This window comes from Echeneis naucrates, chromosome 6 (genome assembly GCF_900963305.1).
Source record: "Echeneis naucrates chromosome 6, fEcheNa1.1, whole genome shotgun sequence".
Classification (NCBI taxonomy): domain Eukaryota; kingdom Metazoa; phylum Chordata; class Actinopteri; order Carangiformes; family Echeneidae; genus Echeneis; species Echeneis naucrates.
Genome location: NC_042516.1, coordinates 10,407,883 through 10,425,798, shown reverse-complemented (window position 1 = coordinate 10,425,798; position 17,916 = coordinate 10,407,883). Strand labels below are relative to the sequence as shown.

The 17,916-nt window shown below is 39.4% G+C and overlaps 1 protein-coding gene across 1 annotated transcript in view; it reads left to right on the top strand.

Annotated features, from left to right (window-relative positions):
* The window catches only part of cdkal1 (CDK5 regulatory subunit associated protein 1-like 1), a 202,331-nt gene that overhangs the window by 140,258 nt on the left and 44,157 nt on the right, over positions 1-17,916 (top strand). The window contains exons 11-12 of the mRNA XM_029505241.1: positions 6,127-6,307; positions 15,509-15,571. Of these exons, the coding sequence (XP_029361101.1) occupies positions 6,127-6,307; positions 15,509-15,571 (244 nt within the window). The remainder of the gene's footprint in view (positions 1-6,126; positions 6,308-15,508; positions 15,572-17,916) is intronic.

Genomic DNA, 17,916 nt, shown 5'->3' with positions numbered 1-17,916 from the left:
AACAAAGAGAATTAGATCGTAGCATTAGCCCGGCTCATCTCTGCTGTCAGATGTAATCAGGTTTTTAGGTCATGGTAGCTGTCACCTCAGCATCTAAAGTCATTTTACAGTCATTGAAGTCTGCATTAGAGCCACAGAGGGAACCATTGTTTAACTGGTCACCTTTAATCTGTCTGAAATCCTGCTGTTATCTGGCCAGTCACCTGGCTGCTCCTCAACCAGTTCTGACAGCAGCCTTCTTTATCCTTGATGCTGGAAGTAGGAGAGGAAGGTGAGTGTTCACCCAACAGACGCCTTTTCTCTCTCCCTCTGTAAATTGAGCTGCTACATGACAGTGCAATTACCTCCAGCTGCCACCGCTAAATCAAACACTTAAGTGTCTGAGTGATTACTCACCTTCCTCACAAGTGTCCCAACTCTTTCCCTATAGGTTTCTTCTATTTCTCCTTTTAGTAAATGTGTTTTGTTAGAAATACAAGACGGTGCTTGTGATCTGTTTTTCATTTAGTTACTTTACAGAACAATGAATGTATAACAGAGGAAATTAGAGCCATCTCTGACAGGGATAAAATGAGGAAGTGAAAAAGAGGTTAAAAAAAAAACACCAAACCTCTGAACAGACAAAAGTGAAACACAAGCAACAATAATACCAATCAAAATGACAAACCACCAAAGAAGTGACCTCAGTGACAAAATGCGAATGACAAGTGCATATTTAATGTCACTGACAATTTTCTATTAAATGCATTTCAGGCAGCAGTAATGCTAACTGTTAAGCATATGACATGCGATGACTGTGCTCCTGATGTTTTGATCACATCTTCAAACGTGATTTAATCTTGGTAAATCTGTGCAAATGGAGACATGGATGACCTTTAAAAACTGCGCTGACGTGCATATACCATATGTTGGGAAGGAATTTGATGAGCTGAAAGAGTAGACGTGATGGCAGATGACTTTTTCTGTTTTAAGAATTTTTCATAGGCTCTAAAGGGTTGAGTTCATATTGTAAGATTTTTTTATTTTTAAAGCCAGTTTACTTTTCAAAGAAAGTTTTGAGGTCTGACTTAGTAACCGCTGACACACAGGGTTTGTTTTCGTGAATGTCTAGTAAAATTTAGATGAATGTACTGTAGATAAGCTGTCTACAAGTGACAGTTACGTAAGTAAATGAATTCACATTTAGACTGAAAATAATAGGTCAAAGAGCTATAACGTGTTTTTGTAGTGTTGGAGTTGACAGATTGGCTATGAGGTCTCCAGTGTAAATCCCACTACTCATACTCAAATAGCATTGATTATATCTGACTCAAACATAATTTTCATACAATATGCTTAGGTTCTGTAATTTTCAAACTTGAGCCTATCTCCCCAGCTGCTACTCTGTCGCTCATACACACTCCCACACTCACACTTTATACTAAAGTTGTCAGCTTCCATGTTAATGTGATTTTATTTAGGAGTTGAGTTTCCTCAAGACAGCAGCTTTCCAAACTTTTTACAATTGACAACAAATCTCCACACAGCATATTTCTTTCCAATTTTCATCTCTTCCTCCCTCTCCTCCTCACCATGTCTCTCTCCCTTCACTGTCCAACTCCTACGCCGCAGCGGCCCCAGTGTGCTGTACATTATCATTTCAGAGAACACACATGGAGCACATACACTGCAGCACAGATGTGTCGCATGGTCTCTTTCTTACAGATGGATAGGTAAATATTTACCTTCCCAGATTGTCTTTCTTCCACTCTCATCCTTCGATCCCTCCATCGCCTTCCACTCTACACCTCCATGCCACCCTCATCTGTTTGTCTGTCGTTTTCTTTGGGTTCTTCTGTCCCAATGGTCTCGCCTTCATCTTATCATGGGGGCCGCTCACAGGCATCTGTTGTGCAAACACGCTTGCATACACATGCATATCTTTTGAATATATGATGAAGAGGATGGATGGGTGTGTATGAGAACATGTACACACATGGCTAGACGTGTGAGGGCCTACGCAAACAGAGTCCACAATAATTGTGCAATAGACAATGGTGTGTTTTATGAAGCTTAATTCAGCCCATTGTGGCAGATGGGGGCTAACTGTGTACTTATCTTTAGTTTTAATTAAAGGACTTTAGTCTCCCATGAACACTGTCTCTCTGTGTAAATGCTCAGACTCGTCGCACACTATGGCTAATGGAGGCTACCGTCTTATGGGATGTGGTCTCTTTGCCACCATGGGGCAGAAGGAGAAATGATAGGAACAAAGCACACACACACGCCTTATTATCGCTTTTGATTAAAAGCTTCAGGGGCTGCCAGGTCTTTGTATTCTGAAGCAGTGACAGGAAGTGCAGTGTTTGTCATGAGGTTAGTGCCTGACTGCTCGCTGTTGATAAAAATTTGTGCATTCTCCTCCTTTCTCTCGCCATACAGACATGTACATCACGTATTCACAGGGGATCAGTTTACCTTTCATTAAAGCAGATCACTCCGAAACAGAGGGCTAATTTATCGTACAGCCTATAAAAAATTAGGATGTAGTTAAAGATGCCATTTGAGTAGGCCATTAGTGTGATGAGTGTTGGAAAAATGGATTTATTTTCCTATATTTAACTGCAATCTAAACCTTGGTCAAGGCATCGTTTCCTGGTTTTTATTATTCATTAATGCTTTGAGTAATCAATTTTTAGCCCTTCCTTGTTTTTTAGTAAATACTTTCCCTAATATAACTTCCTAATCAATACCTATTGATGTTGGGTCTTTGTCTGGGCCTTTGACTTTGACTTTGAAAATCTTACATTTTCTCGAAGGGCAGCAAGTAAAAACTAAGTAAAAACATTAATTCCTACAATCCATCTCTCATACAGGCACAATTAAATCTTCCTGTACAGATGAAACAGCCACCACACAAATAAATACATCAAGCCATCACAATTCCAACAGTGCATAATTCTCCTCAAGCTCACCTACAGTTTCTTTAAAAAACCAATAGCAGATGGGACAAATGATTCAAGGTACCGATTTGATTTGGCGTTGATTGGGCCTGACATCCCAGATACTGACTCTTTCAATAGATACTGTTATCTTCTGTTGGTTTATCTCATTTCCACACACCATAGAGACTCATTTTGCACTTTAAGTGTTTTTGGGCTACTTTGCTTGCAGTTCTCAGTTCGTTGGCTACATAACTACTTATATTTATTTCAAACAGATAGAACAAAACAGATATACATTTATGTAATACCAAACATGCAAAATGGAAAATAAAACTTTATTCACTAATTAGGATTCATGAGCTTTTTTGACATTTAAATACAAATGTGATACAAAATAGGATGGATGATGCAACTGATGGGCTTGTTAGCGAAAAATGGGAAACAACACAAAAGAAAACAGCAATATATGAGCTGTAAGGGTTATTTCCACAATTTAATGGCATAAGGTCATCCCTGGATGGACAAAGAAAGCTGTTATGCCAGCAGTTTTGCCATTTTAATTGTGTTGGTTAAATTGAAGACAATTTCAAATTAAATCTAATCTTTTTGGCTCTCTGGATTTTCTCTCTCTCCTTGTATCTCTGCCTTTCTCTGTTTCTCACACTGTCATTTTGAAAGGTGAACAATAACAAGATACATTTCTCCTCTCTCGTTTTAACAAGGCGAGTATCAGTGTGGTTCTTGTTCATTAGTATCACCCATCACACCTCCTTCACCCTTAGATCTGAGACAGACAGAGGTGTCAAAGTGACTATGTGAATGTGCATGTTTTATTTTTTCCACATAGCCTCCACCTTACGAAAATCTGCAAAAGCCAACTCCCTCACAGCTTCACTCTCACTCTCCCTCCATGAATTACTTTGCACCCCCGGTCTGAATTGTACATTTTATAAGCAGCGTTGTAAATTTTATTAACACTGTTGTAAAAATGAAAAGGACACAGTGTCTACCTACAGTATATACATTCTTTGCTTATCACCAAAGGCCTATAGCAAATTAGAGATCTCAAACCCTGGGGAGATGCAAAGCACAATTATCTATTGAGTACAGAAAAGATTGCTTCTTTGTTGGCATTTCTAATTTTATTTACCTTCCCCCTGCTTTCATTAATAAAATAGCTAGAGGGACGACATTATAGATATTTTATGTCTTTGTGATAAAAGCATTAAACAGCAATAAACAGCATGAGTTTATCCCAACTTTATTTTAACTATACTGGAGAAGAATTTACTGGACTAAGCATTTCCTAATGATGACGGTAATGTGGGTGCACATCGACAGAGTAGGAACCTTTGCTCTAAGAATGAACTACGTCTTTCCATTTTCATTACACCTTACTTAATTAATTATACTTGAAGCCTACAGGCTGCTTGTCCTTTATTTACCTAACGAAGTAAGGGATTAAAAAGCATGTGTTTTGAGTTAAATACTCAGAGGGATTTAGAACCACTGCTTGAGGGCATCAAAAGGAGTTAATTTAAATCACAAATGGAGAATTATTCATTTATTCGGTCACTTCACCATCCTGTGCTCAGATTTTAGTTTTTAATTTATGTAGTTTTTACTTTTCCATAGGGTAGTGGTCAGGCAGCTATAACAGGTCAAGGATGCCTGTGCCCTCCGGCCATTGGTTAATATTAATGACCATCAGCCAATTGAAACTCATCAATAGGCCAAAGGTTATCATGGGGTTGCAGATGCAGGAAGTTAATATAAATGAAGATGCATCGTGTTGCTGATTTTTGAGAAAGTTTCTTTTCCAATCCTTCCTTAATGTCTTTGTTGAGCTGTATCTCTGTGTGTTGGTCTGTTTTTGAGATTTGTAACTTTTACTTTTTTGTCCATTGCTGACTATGTTGTGGAAACCATTCTGCAGCGATGTAGTTTTCAGGTGAAGGATCAAAATGAAAGGAACATATGCATTTATTACAGTAGAGCTGCACTATTTGGAGAGGAAACAGTGGCAAGACAAAGTTCTAAACTAAATTATGTAGTAGAAGGAAGCCAAGCCAAAATGGCTGTGATTGATAATTTACTCAGTCTATCCAAAGATTCTTCAATGAAAATCTCACTCTGTTACTAATTAAACCCTGGCATCTCATAGCAGACTGTTTGTCATATCACACATTACATTAGGAGGCCCCAGTGTCTGCTGTTTAACCGCATCCAGCGATAGAAATTTTGTAATCGATGGCTTGGCTTGACTTGACTTCTTTTGAGAATGATTTCCAATTATTTCTGCATTGGATACAATTTTCCATTTGACTTAAGTCTAACAAATAACTTCCTCCTTAAAAACAGACAACTGGAAACCCACAAATAATTAGAAATCCCTCTTCCCCAGAATAATGTTTTTGTTTTAATGTCATGATAATCATTTTGCACCTTGAGTTGGTGTGAAATGTCGTTGGGATCATTGAAACCAGTAACAATAAAAAAGTCAGGTTTTATGTACTCGGGTTTTCTGGCTGGTTTTCAGACAATGGTGATTTAGCCTTGAAGTTCTTTTTTTGAGGCAACCAACTGCTGTCAATACTGACAAAATAAACAAAACAAATCAATGCATCTATTCGCATTCTGCCTCCATTTAATCCAATGAGCCAACCGGTCAATAATCAATATGTAATGATTGGCAGCAGAGGCTGCTAATCATGTTTTGAGTGGTCGAATGAGTCCATGGGGAAAGGCCTTACCCTTCTGAATAGCTGTAGTGATTCACATAGTTTTTCAAAGGCGAATGGAATGGAAAACAGTGAGTTGCAAGCTTCATGGTAGGTTTGGACAATTGGAGCTGTAGTTTAAGGTTAATGGATGTTAGACTGAAACTTACTCTGTGTGCTGTTATTTTGCTGTTGTTTTTTTTTTTTTTGGTCATATTTGTTTTCCGCAAGAGATTCCTCTGGATTGAACAACACTGATCATCATAATGCTTTCTGATTAAATTATGAATAACCAAAGAGAAAACATTTAACATGCTCTAAACTACACAACAACACTATGAGCCGCTGGCAATACAGATTTGACTGGGTGTGGAACAGATGTTACATTTTTCTCAACACCAGATGTTTTTAAAATAATTTTACAATAAACAAGTAAGTTTTTTTTAGAAACTCTAAAAGCCTGTTTTCTATCTCTCTCTTAGGGTCCCAGGTATAACCATTGCAACAGATATAATCTGTGGTTTCCCTGGTGAGACAGAGGAAGACTTCCAGGAGACAGTAGACTTGGTGAAATGCTACAGATTTCCGAGTCTCTTTATCAACCAGTTCTATCCTAGACCGGGTACGCCTGCTGCTAAGATGGAGCAAGTACCAGCACATGTGGTGAGTACGGAGACGGCTAGAACGTTATATCAGCTTTAAAACCCGCTGAGATATTTTAAATTTAAAGGATTTACCCAAAACCACTAAACAGCTTGAAGTTAAACTGTCTCTGAGCAGAGATGGATGTGCAGTGCAGGTTAATTTATTCCTTTTGACACAGCATGTGTGCATGTGCCAATTGTCTGGGACCTGACAGGTTGGTGAGTTCACACAAATGTTTTAAAAATGATTGAGTTCAGGAACCTGGACCCATGTTGGGATAATTCATCTGCTGATGACATCATTTGTTTGTTAAAACTAACTGTCTATAACCTATTAAAAACATCGCTCTGGTGATGATTTAAGGCGCTCACATGTCCGCTCCGGGCGAACAGGCTGTGACCATGGTAACAACAACAGGGTAGCACACACTCAGCTCTCCAGTTTAGGGCAAAAACCTTGTGTTTTATTTGGGTAGAAGAAAACATAATGCCTGTCTGGTTTGGGTTGGCCTCAATAACATCTTTCTGGGGCTCAGCTTGAGTTGTTTCAAATACAGATAATGCGGCCCAGGCAACACTCGAGTGTACTGACGCAGTACTGTAAGTGCACACACAAATTTGCATGTGTATTGAGAAAACACCGACCAGCCTCCTGTCATCTGAAAATGTAAAATCCTGTTCCAGTTCTGTCATGACTTCTGTACGAATTTTAACATTACTAATCCTAAAACCAATCAAAAGTGTATCTGGGTGTGTGTGTGTGTGTGGGTGCCTTGCTATCCCTTTTAGACAGACAGGCATACAGTATTCACTTGGCAGCTCTCAGTGTCACTGTCCAAATATTATAATATTAATATTATACTTTGACCAAAAAAAAAAAAAAAAAAAAATCCAGATTTACTTAAACAGGACAACAATGAGCAGCAGCTGTGTTAGAATAAGACATCTGTCAGTTAAACTAACATGCCCCCCCACGCCTGTAACACCTTCATTATCTCCTCAAATGACCGCTTATTATTGGAACTGACAGAAAGACAGGAGAAATTTGGCTATTAAGATTATGTTCCATCAGAAGAATGTACTATGTGTTCAGGTATATGAGGGGAGAGTTTTAAATTATTTGACCTTTAGCTGCACCGCAAGTCTGACATTTCTCAGAGTGGAGATATTAAGGCTGTTATAGTCCGTGCATATTGCTGCACTAACACGTCGGCTGCTGCAGGTTACTGCTTCATTTGGACGTGTTATTGTCCTCTGTTTAACTACTCTACTCCTGACAGGTACACTTTCTCTCTGTTCCGCCATCTTTCAATCTGCTGCCAAATGAAACAATTAGCAGCTAATGAAGCCATAATTGGTCACAAAGGTGTGCGTAAGGGAAGCAGCTCCAGCTTTCTTGACCTTTTGCCTCATACGTTTCCCAGTTGCATCATTGTTTACAAAATCCTAGTCATCTGTATTAAAACTTGAGACATATTTTAAGGATGGTGGTCCTTATCATCATTGGTGCTCACTCTGGCTCCTGCAGTGGAACTCTGGTGCTTATGCCTGAAATGTTGTTTTCTTGACCTTCTTTCTGTGGTTTGACCGACAGTATGCAGTACCCTATACTTCATGGCACATCTCTTCTTGCATTTGGAATCCCTCCCTCTTTACCATCAAAGTGTTGACACATCTCTTTCAAGTGGAGTGTCTTCATAAGTCATTCTCTTTTTCCTTTCTTCCCTCCATCCTGTCTTCATCCTCTGAGGAGAAGAGCTGAGTGTGTCTTAGAGGGATCAATCCCCAGACAACCGCATCGCTGCCTCTCTTCCTCTTATCTTTCCCCCCACCTCTCCTTTCTTTCTACCCCATCTGTCTCATCTGACATTTATTGTCAGCAGTTGGATGTCGGCATGCATCTATCTGAGATTTCATTCCGTGAGCAGCTCTCATTGCATATTGTTGGGTTTCTCTGGAAGCCTTTTATATCGCAAATAATTTTAATATCTCATTTTGTTTTTTTTAATGGTGGGGTTTATGCCTTAAAAACCGATTAAGCAATGTTAATCCCTTGACATGAACATGAATTAAAGGGGGTGGTTTGCTTAACTTGAGTAAGATCTCCTTGTTCAATTATCATCCATGTGTCTCATAGCCATTTTGACTGGTCAGTAAAATACATGTTAATAATGATTATATTGCATTTGACAAAGAATAGCAAAAGGTGAGAAAGCGAGTCAGAATAATGTTTTTGGCCCTGTAACCACTACACCTGCTTTGGTGTGTAAAGCTGCACACATCTCATCATCAGTCAGAGTGCATCTGCTCCGTATGTACGTGCACACACACGCGCGCACGCACACACACACGACAGAGACAGTCATGCAGACCAACACACACACACTGAGCAGTGGCAGCTAGGCAATGTTTAGGCAGTGTAGGGTCATTCATTAATAAAGTGCACCAGATGGCTTGTCTGGAACAGAACTGTGTTGAATAGCCACAGGAAGGATGGAGAACTAGATGCAGTAGGAGACAGAGACAGAGAGAGGTAGAGAGAGTGAGAAGGGGCAGGGGGAGTAAGAATGAATCGGGGAGGCGGGGTAAGGAGAAGACCTGTAGGGGAAAGGGAGATGGATGAACGAAGCAAAGTCAGACAAAAAGGAACAACAGCCATTGTGGATTCTGGAGAGGCAGCACTCTGCTTCGAAGTTTGCCTGGTCACCAGGAGTTCTTATGAAATTTGGCAGCTCATCGGTTACATTCTTTTTCTGTCCCTTTTTTTTAATGAGTTTATCTTTTCTTTGCAAGAACAGGACCTTATCCTGCATTCAGTCAAACATGATTTCTCAGTAGAGAAAAAAAAAATTGTTTTTCAGGATACCAAAGCCAAACTTTTTAACTTATTTTACTAATAGTGGCTCTTTAGCAGCAGAATACTCTCTGAAATGATGCTGCATGAAGGAGAACACTTTAATTTTAAAAAGAGCAGACTATTCATAATTTTTTCTTTCTTTTTTTTAAGCACACATTTCACTGGAGTTAGTGCTTGGTGATATGGTTTTAAGATAAGATCTCAGATTTTTTTCACACAAAAGTCGATTTAAAATTTTTATAGATTTTTTGTTCTTTTCAAAAACGTATTCAAAATTAAATAATTGAAATGATTGAAACTATTTTTGCTTTTATTTTACTTTTCTTTTGATTTTCCATTCTGCGAAAGTCAAAAGTTCTTATTTCACACTTTCTCTGGTCTGGCGGCATTGTTGTCCAAGTGGAGTTACTGCATGTCGCAGTCCACTACAAATTGCTACACATCTTTGACTCACATCAGTTGATGGCAGGCTCAGCCCACTCTGTACTACGGGAGCCCAGGGGGGAGCATCAGTGGTGAATGTTAAAGAGAAAACAGATTTTCATTAAAAACTGACTATTGAAATTGACTAAACTACAAACAAGCAAATTAAAATAAAATCAATTTGTGCCCAAGCCCTAAATGGAGTATTTACTTAGCCATTAAAACTGCACTTCCTAAAAAGTGACAAATGATCACATAAAATATATTGAATGGTCTACTTTAATTCATGCACTCCAGTTTTATTTTGATAATATTGCATAAAGAAGCATTGTTTTCTTTCAATACTCTGATTTACAGCTGTGACAAAAACACATATTTCAAAAGAGGAACACGTAGACAAATTAGTCTCTGTGAATCAGTCAGTGAAGCTTAGAAAACTCACAGAGCTGGTGAGCATCCAGGTGCAATGAGGTCCAGGTGTTTTGTGCTATCTGTAGGTCTAACTTATTAACTATTGTAATAGATGATATATGAGAGAAAGCTGCACAGGAGGGAGAACAGAGGCAGATGGAAAGAATCGAAGACCACAGGGATGGCAGGATGGAGAATGGAGCATGTTGAGAATAAAGGGACGTGAATGCTATTAGCTTGGATCTCCATAATCATCCCCAGGTGACCAGAACTTAGTCTTGATAAATGGTCTTTCTGAGTGGAGGGTGTGGATGTGTGTGCTGGCACGTCTATTGGTATGTAAGGTAGAGTTGAGAATGAGCAGCTGCAGAGAGATAGAAAAAAAAGTGATAGAAAAGAAGCTTAGCTGTTCTAGTTGGACAATGTTTTTAATTTCCCCAGGTTGTAATTGGTTAAGAACTCCATTACCCACGAGGCACCAGTGGAGCAGCTGTCAGAGTGAAACAGCTGGTCAGCCACTAGTAGCTCCATCATCTCGCTTCACTATAATTTATCTATGCCTGGGCACACACACAAACACAGACATGGACACACAGAGACATTCTCCCTCTTTGTCCTAAACACAGACACTCACTCTCTCACACACATATCAGGGGATATAATAATGCTTGACTAAAGGCAATCTAACAGGTATTAAGGTTGAGTTAATGGTTAAGTTGCTGTCTGGGACCAGGTAGATCTGCACTTGATTAATGAGGACCTAGTGCACAGATAATGGAAGGGATAGCACATTGCATTTTAATGGACACAGCACTGCATTGTTTGCCTGACTATGTTATCAGCATGCTGTTAATTTTACAGTTTTTACTAATCACAGGCACTGTTAATAACTTTATTCAACTGTGTGTAAAAATCTCCAGAAGGTCTGAGAGAGTGGTTTAGATTTTCTTCACAAAGAACCATACCGATCACTGTAGTTCACGCTGCAGAGATAATATTGTTGAAGGAAGCAGAAATAAATACATAAAAAAAAGTTTATTTAGAAATCTGAAGAAAAAAAAAAAACCTTTGAACTCTGGCACTTACAGGTCAGAGTATATCTACATCGTCCTGTTTACTTCAAAATGTGACACCAGTCAACATATTGTAGCCAGGACAAAGAGAGACGAAGGTCACACACACTCAGAGCATCACTGTTGTGGTCACTGTCATTGTGACGCTTTAGGAAGTGTTAATCCTTCACACACAAAGACAGAGGCACACTCAGATGCCTTTAGGTTTTCTTTGAATATTGGAACACACACGTACACATGCCGTGGGTGTAGGCTCTGTAGCACTGACATCTGTCTGCCATTAGGGAAAGACAAATGGGAACATACTGGTGACCCAGTAGCAGCTAAGGCAAGATCACTGTTACCTTGCCCCACAACACAGTCACACTCAGGCATACTGACAGACACAGACACACAAACACCCACACACAAAAGATGTTTGTTTTGTTGTTGTTTTTTTTTTTTTTGGCTTTAACTGTTAATATCTCATTAAGATAATAACAAATTCTGTGCTAGTGCTAGTAACATGCAAAAATACTTTAAAGCACAGATATGAATATATATTTTTTTATCATCAGTCATCAATCACATGCACATTTAATTGTCTTCTTCTAATTATTGTTCCATATTTTTCTCACTAAAATAGTATTTGAAAAATTCCAAGTGGCACATTATTGTACAGAGATTGCTGCTATGGACTAAATAGTTTAATGTAGGTCAGTGGTTGTGTGTGAGTGTGTTTTTGCACGTGTACACCTGTCTGCACTAGTCTTGTGTGTTTGTGTGGAGGCTGTGAATGAGTACAAGTGTATACATCCATGTAATGTCACATCCCCTTAGACGCCACATTTGTTTCTGGTGGCAACAACAGATGGACGTCATTGTAACTACCATCGTTCATCATCTCCATGTTGACAGGTCCAGAGGCATGCACACACACACACACATACACAGAGCACATGCCTTTGCACTTGCTGAGTTGTTGCAACCTCAATGGCATGCCTGATTAACTTCTCTGGTTGACAGACCACAAGCATACACAAACACGTACCTGTGCACTTTGAAATAGGTAGGAGTTTTTGCAGTGGTCAAACAACCGACTACGCCCGCTATCATGTGGCTTTTGTTAGCAATGGAAAAGAAAGCAATTGGCATTCGCAGATAGGTCAAATAACTTTGCACTAGATGTTGGGATTTATGGGCAAACAAGCTCGTTTTGCCCCTTTACCCTGCTGTGAGAACATTGAGAGCATAGGCACTGTAAAGAGAAAGCTCACCTGCCCAGAGCAGGGTTATTATATCAGAGACACTGTAGTCAGTCTGCACTCAGGGATCCAAGAGTGCAGCACAGCCCTGAAATAAATTCTAAAAAAAACACACCATCTCCAATCGTAGCGCCTCACACGGGGCACCCAACCCAGGGGTGCAACAAAACTGATCCATTTTATTGGTTTGCACGGAGGTTTGTAGCTCACCTGTCCTATCCTGTGTGTGAGTCTGTGTGTGGATTTGTGGGTTCACACGTGTGTCGATGTCTCCTCTGTAGTTGCATGTGGTGAAATTGTCCCTGATCTAACTTTGGTGTTAAGATCTATAACAGAAATTTTGAATGCTACTCTAACTCCTGACATTCAGCGGGCTAGTTATAGATCATGTACATGCTGCACTGCTTTATTATGGATTAGATTAGTCAGTACTAAAAGTAGGTTTTGTATTTGCCGAAGGCAATTGTTTTTTCAGGTTTAACTCATTTAGCATCATGCTGCAGTTTAAAACTACTGTCAGATCCTGCCTGGCTACACTTATATTTATCTTTATACTCCATCTTAAGTTCTTTTGTGAGTTGTTGCCTATTTTAACCTCATCTTGCCACACACAGCACATGTCTATGCAGGCCTTCTGCAAGTGGCTACTGATCAATTCCACAAGTCAAAGTCCGGTTGTAGTTTTTTTCTCAAAGCTAATTTGACAATCTGTGTTGTAGGATAATGGGATTCTCCCAACTTTATTTTCCACAATAGTCACGGGAGGTAAACTGGGTATCTCTACCTTTTAACCTTTATGTAAGCTTAACATCACTACAAGTAATTCAAGTAATGAGATGAGGTTTCCCATCTCCAATTCCTCCTATGGTAGGAGATTAGGATTTGATGCATTTCTCTGTTCGATCTTTTAAAATCTATTTTCTTCTGTCTGCTCTCTGCCTCCTGTGGTTTTCTCATTCCTTGTTTTTTCATGTTGACCCTTGAGTTGTCTTTTATTTGGCAAGTTTTCACATCTTTGTCCATTTTTAGTCGACTGTTTTTGTGATTCAGTGTGTAAGCATGTGTTGGTACTTTGTGCCTGAGGTGTGTTTTTGTAGACATGTGTGCGTGCTAGTGTGTGTGTGTCCTATTGAACTGACTTTATCCTGCTGGGAACTTATTGTGCAGCTGAGAAATCCTTACCTGCAGTTAGATCTTTCTTACAGTTACACACAAACCCACACACACACACTCTTGTTTTGTTTTACTATACTAATGGCCACCTATTATTGATATAGTTCACAGAAATACCTAATCCACACCAAGCCAGTTAGACCTCTAGTGGACTCACTTCAGACCCCACAAATATAGTAACACAAGCACATATGTACACTCGTATGCAGGTGAGCATCACTGAAGAAGGAATGAGGGTGAAAGAATGAAGGGAAGGCAGGAGGAGGGAGGATGGTGATGAGGAACAATGATTAGAGGATTGCTCTCACCTGAGACGCTTCAGGCTGCAGGAAAGAGACAGTGAGAGATTGTAGAGGGACAGACTTAGAAGGCGAAGAATAGCAGAGCAGAGACAGAATGATTAGTATGAGTTTCCCTCACTGGAGGAAAACACAGGGAGCATGGGTAGAGAGGGGAAGCACTGAGGGATCGGGGGAGAGCCAAAGAAAACAAAAGAAAGCAGGGTTTGGAGATTCTGGAGAGCCCTTTGGCAGAAAAAGCAAGAGGGAATCAGGATGGTAGATGGAAAGGGCCAATGATTACAGGATTGCAAAGAGCCCTGGGTGCACCAAGGATGAGTAAGAGAAGGGGAGATATAGAGCAACGGGAGCAAAAGAAGTGGAGAGACACACTGATGGAACGACTAGAGAGAAGGCCAAGGAGTGATGAGAGGTGCAGTGATGAAAGAATGGGCCTCACTACAGGCGGAGAGAGACAGAGAAAGTCAAACCAGTAGTTGGCCAAGAGCAAGAAGTACAACCACCACACTTAAACACTTCAACCCTGGTGCTTCCATTTCAGCTTCCTTCCATTCGTTTTCTTGCCACCTCTTTTCTTTCACACTTCACTGTTGCCTTTTTCTTTCTGTCTACCTCTGGACTTCCTTTGTTAAACAAAAGGACCAATGTGACTTCATGTTAACTTTTGAACCTTGTTTATGCATCTTTGTCAGCTTCACTGCAACATACTGTACATGCTAAGAGATTTTCTTCTTCCTTCTCTGCATCCGTCGTTCTCGACCCGCTCAAACTGTCTTTGCGTATCCTGAAGCAGTCTCTGTTATGCTGTAATGATGTGTGTTTGTAATAGCAGATTGGCTTGTAGGTTGTCTGCATCATATGCATGAATCTGGCCTAAGGACATTGAATCCAGCCCTTTACATACTAACTCTGGGAAAGAGAGAGGCAGGTTAGAGGAGAGAGAATGGCAATGAATGCGTACTGCCTTTAGCTTCAGCCGCATATACTTATATCCTTCCCCCTTAGCCAGACATGGCCTAATCAGCAAGCTAATTAGCGCTCTTTGTAACTGCGTCGGCATCATGTAACTGATTGCATTAACAACTGCCACACATCAAACAGCCATGTCTCACGCTTGTGCATCTCATTATACATTAAGGACACACAAGGTTAAGGCCAGACTTTGAGCAGTAATAGAATGAGAAAATGAGAGATATTTTCTGCCCAAGCTGCTGTGCAAATAATTTTCCCCCTTCTGTTCATTCTATATTTTATACACTTAAAGACTTACTAAGGGCATTGTTCTCAGCCATGGAAATTATTTCCCCTCACTTAAAGTGATTTAATAAGTTTTTCACAAGGGGACTGCATGTCCATATTTACACCATATGCTATCTTGTCCTATATGTGAGACAGCCAAAATAGGAAAAGAAAAAGAAATCTGATGCTTGATTAAGAGCTTTAGAGCATATAACGGGCTCCACATATAGCTGTTTTATCAATGAATAAACAGGCTTGACACGTCCATAGCAAAAAATAAATAAACAAAAGAAAATCAAGAAAAGTCATCGACACGTGTGATTTCATATTAATTAATGTGGACGAATAAAATGTAATGGGTTTTACTATAGCTGAACTCAATCAATACATTCAGCTATCTACAGTTGAATCTAAAGTGATGATTAATCCCTTCATTTTTCTTATGTTCTCTTTTATTCTCTAAGTGGCCTTTAAACACAAATTTTGTTGTTTGTTTTACAGAAGAAACAGAGGACGAAAAAGCTGTCACATCTCTTCCACTCGTACAACCCCTACGACCACAAGGTAAATTATCTTGCTTTGGTTTCCTCGATTCACATTACTATTTGTCCCAATGTAGATTTGCTCTCAACTTAAGCTGCTGCTTAATTTTGTTCTTTGCAATACAGCGAATAATTTTATCTGCGTACTTCTTTACGTGGGCAAAATTAATGTTGAGCCCCATTCACCTCAAAACAGGAAGCTTTCACTTGACATCAAAAGTAGTTATCTTTATAGCTCTGATGAGTTGGTTCTCTCCTGTTGATGAGCGCCTCTTCTCAGCTATCTAGTGGATAGGAGGACAGCTCAAGTGTTCCTGATGACATTGTGAGTGAGTGTATGTGCGCGAGTGTGTGTCTGTGTGTGATAGAGAAAAAGATTGAATCCTTGAAATCTCCTCAATTGTGTGTTTGTGTATGGGGCCATGCATTCTGAGGTCAACAGATGAAGACTGAATGTTCTTCTCTTCAGGCATGCTTATGATAATGAGATCTCTGTGATATTTGTGCATGCACTCGTGTGTGTATCTGTAAGATTGTGTTTATTTGTAATGAGTTGTTACATAAAGATGTCCTTGTGTAAATGTGACAACCCCATGACAACATCTGTCACTGTATTATTATTATTTTTATATATCTGTCCTGGTAATTTTAATATAAGACATATTAAACTTTCTTGGGCCCATGAGCACGGATTTACAGTGGCCTTTCACTTCATAGTGAAAGTTGGGAACATGTTGATGATCGTATCTGGTATCAAGCTGGTATCTTAGTGGTATTTTGCAGAGTATAAACCTGTAGTTTGTGCCTGTGGTGCAGTCATTATATGTAACTCATTAATTAAAAGAATATGAGAGCAGTCACGTTTGTAGTAGGCATGGATCTTTTCCTCCCACACACTTAAACACACAGGCACACTTAAAAGCTACACTAATAATAGTACATATGGAACACACAGGCACACCTAATGTACAAAACAGGGAGTGGGAATTGAGCTAAGTTATCACAGAATATCTTAATAATATAACAAACCATCTCCATCTAAATTAGACACTTAGTATTTGTGAACATGCTCTATATTCAAGTATCACTCTCAGAGGAATTGAGCCACACTGAGCCTGCTGTGGTCAACTGCTCCATCTTAAAGACGCTTAATTCTTTTACACCTTTTTTTTTGTTTACATCCATTACATTTTAGTTTGATGGATTATGTTAATGAAAATTAATATGATTGGTCATAAATAGCCAAGGAAATTGCTCCGGATTTTTGATAATATAAAAAGAATGTGCTGTAATATGTGGCATATGAAAGCCCTTTTTTGAAACCCTGGAAGGACACAAAGACGTAGACACGTAATGTAAGAACAACTTGTTCTTGACACAAACTCTCCTTTTTTTTTTTTTTTTTTTTCAAATTCACCATTCAGTGTTATTTTCTATATTCATTTGCAGTGAAGGTTTCATCTCGTTCTCAGACCTCCTCCTTTGCTTTAAGACATTTCAGTCTTACATGTTCAGGGAAGTAGAGTTAAGCATCAAACATCGGGGTCCCAGACGCTCTGAAAAGCCCTCTTTCAGAGGACAAACTCAAAAAGACATTTCTATGTTTTTACAAATTACTGCTGAAAAATATGCATTTTGTAACTGATATATAACCCCATATTTTGATACTGATAGCTTTGCCTCTGTCAGTATATTTTATGCATAATATGTGTCAGAATTAATCCTGTTGTTTTACGCCGTGTCTGATAATCTTTGTACATAAATATTTTAACATGGTTCGCAAGTGTAAATCTTTCATGCAGCTCAACTTCCAGCCATGTTCCTGTAGCTTTTTCTTTCCATAGATTGTGTAGATGTACAAATAAATCCCCCTGCATTACAAAGCCTGATAGCCGTGAGATATGATTTAATGATAATAAATCTAATGTCAAGCATGCTTCCTCCCAGATCAACCACGGTTTCTGCCTATCCTTGCCCATGTCCATACAGCGTGGAAATGTTGAGGCAAAATAACTTGTATCAAGCCTGTATAGCCGTTAGATAGAAATAAATGAAGTCTGATAATGTCCCTCATTTTACATTGAATTCCTCTGGGTATCTGGCCTTTCAGCTTACGGTTTATGTAAGGATACTGTGTGTTTACTAACACACTGGTGTGTGTGTGTGTGTGTGTGTGTGTGTGTGAGTGTGTGTGAGAGAGAGAGATAAAGCTAAAGAAAGAGAAGTAGTGAGATAGAGAGAGTGAGCACACGGCTTTACAGGCCAGGTTAAAATTGGCGTCTTTACAACCATTACTGTTAATACACATCCTCCTATAGGTAGAAAAGGTCATTAATAAAGACTCTGTCGGGGGATGGGGGATTGTGA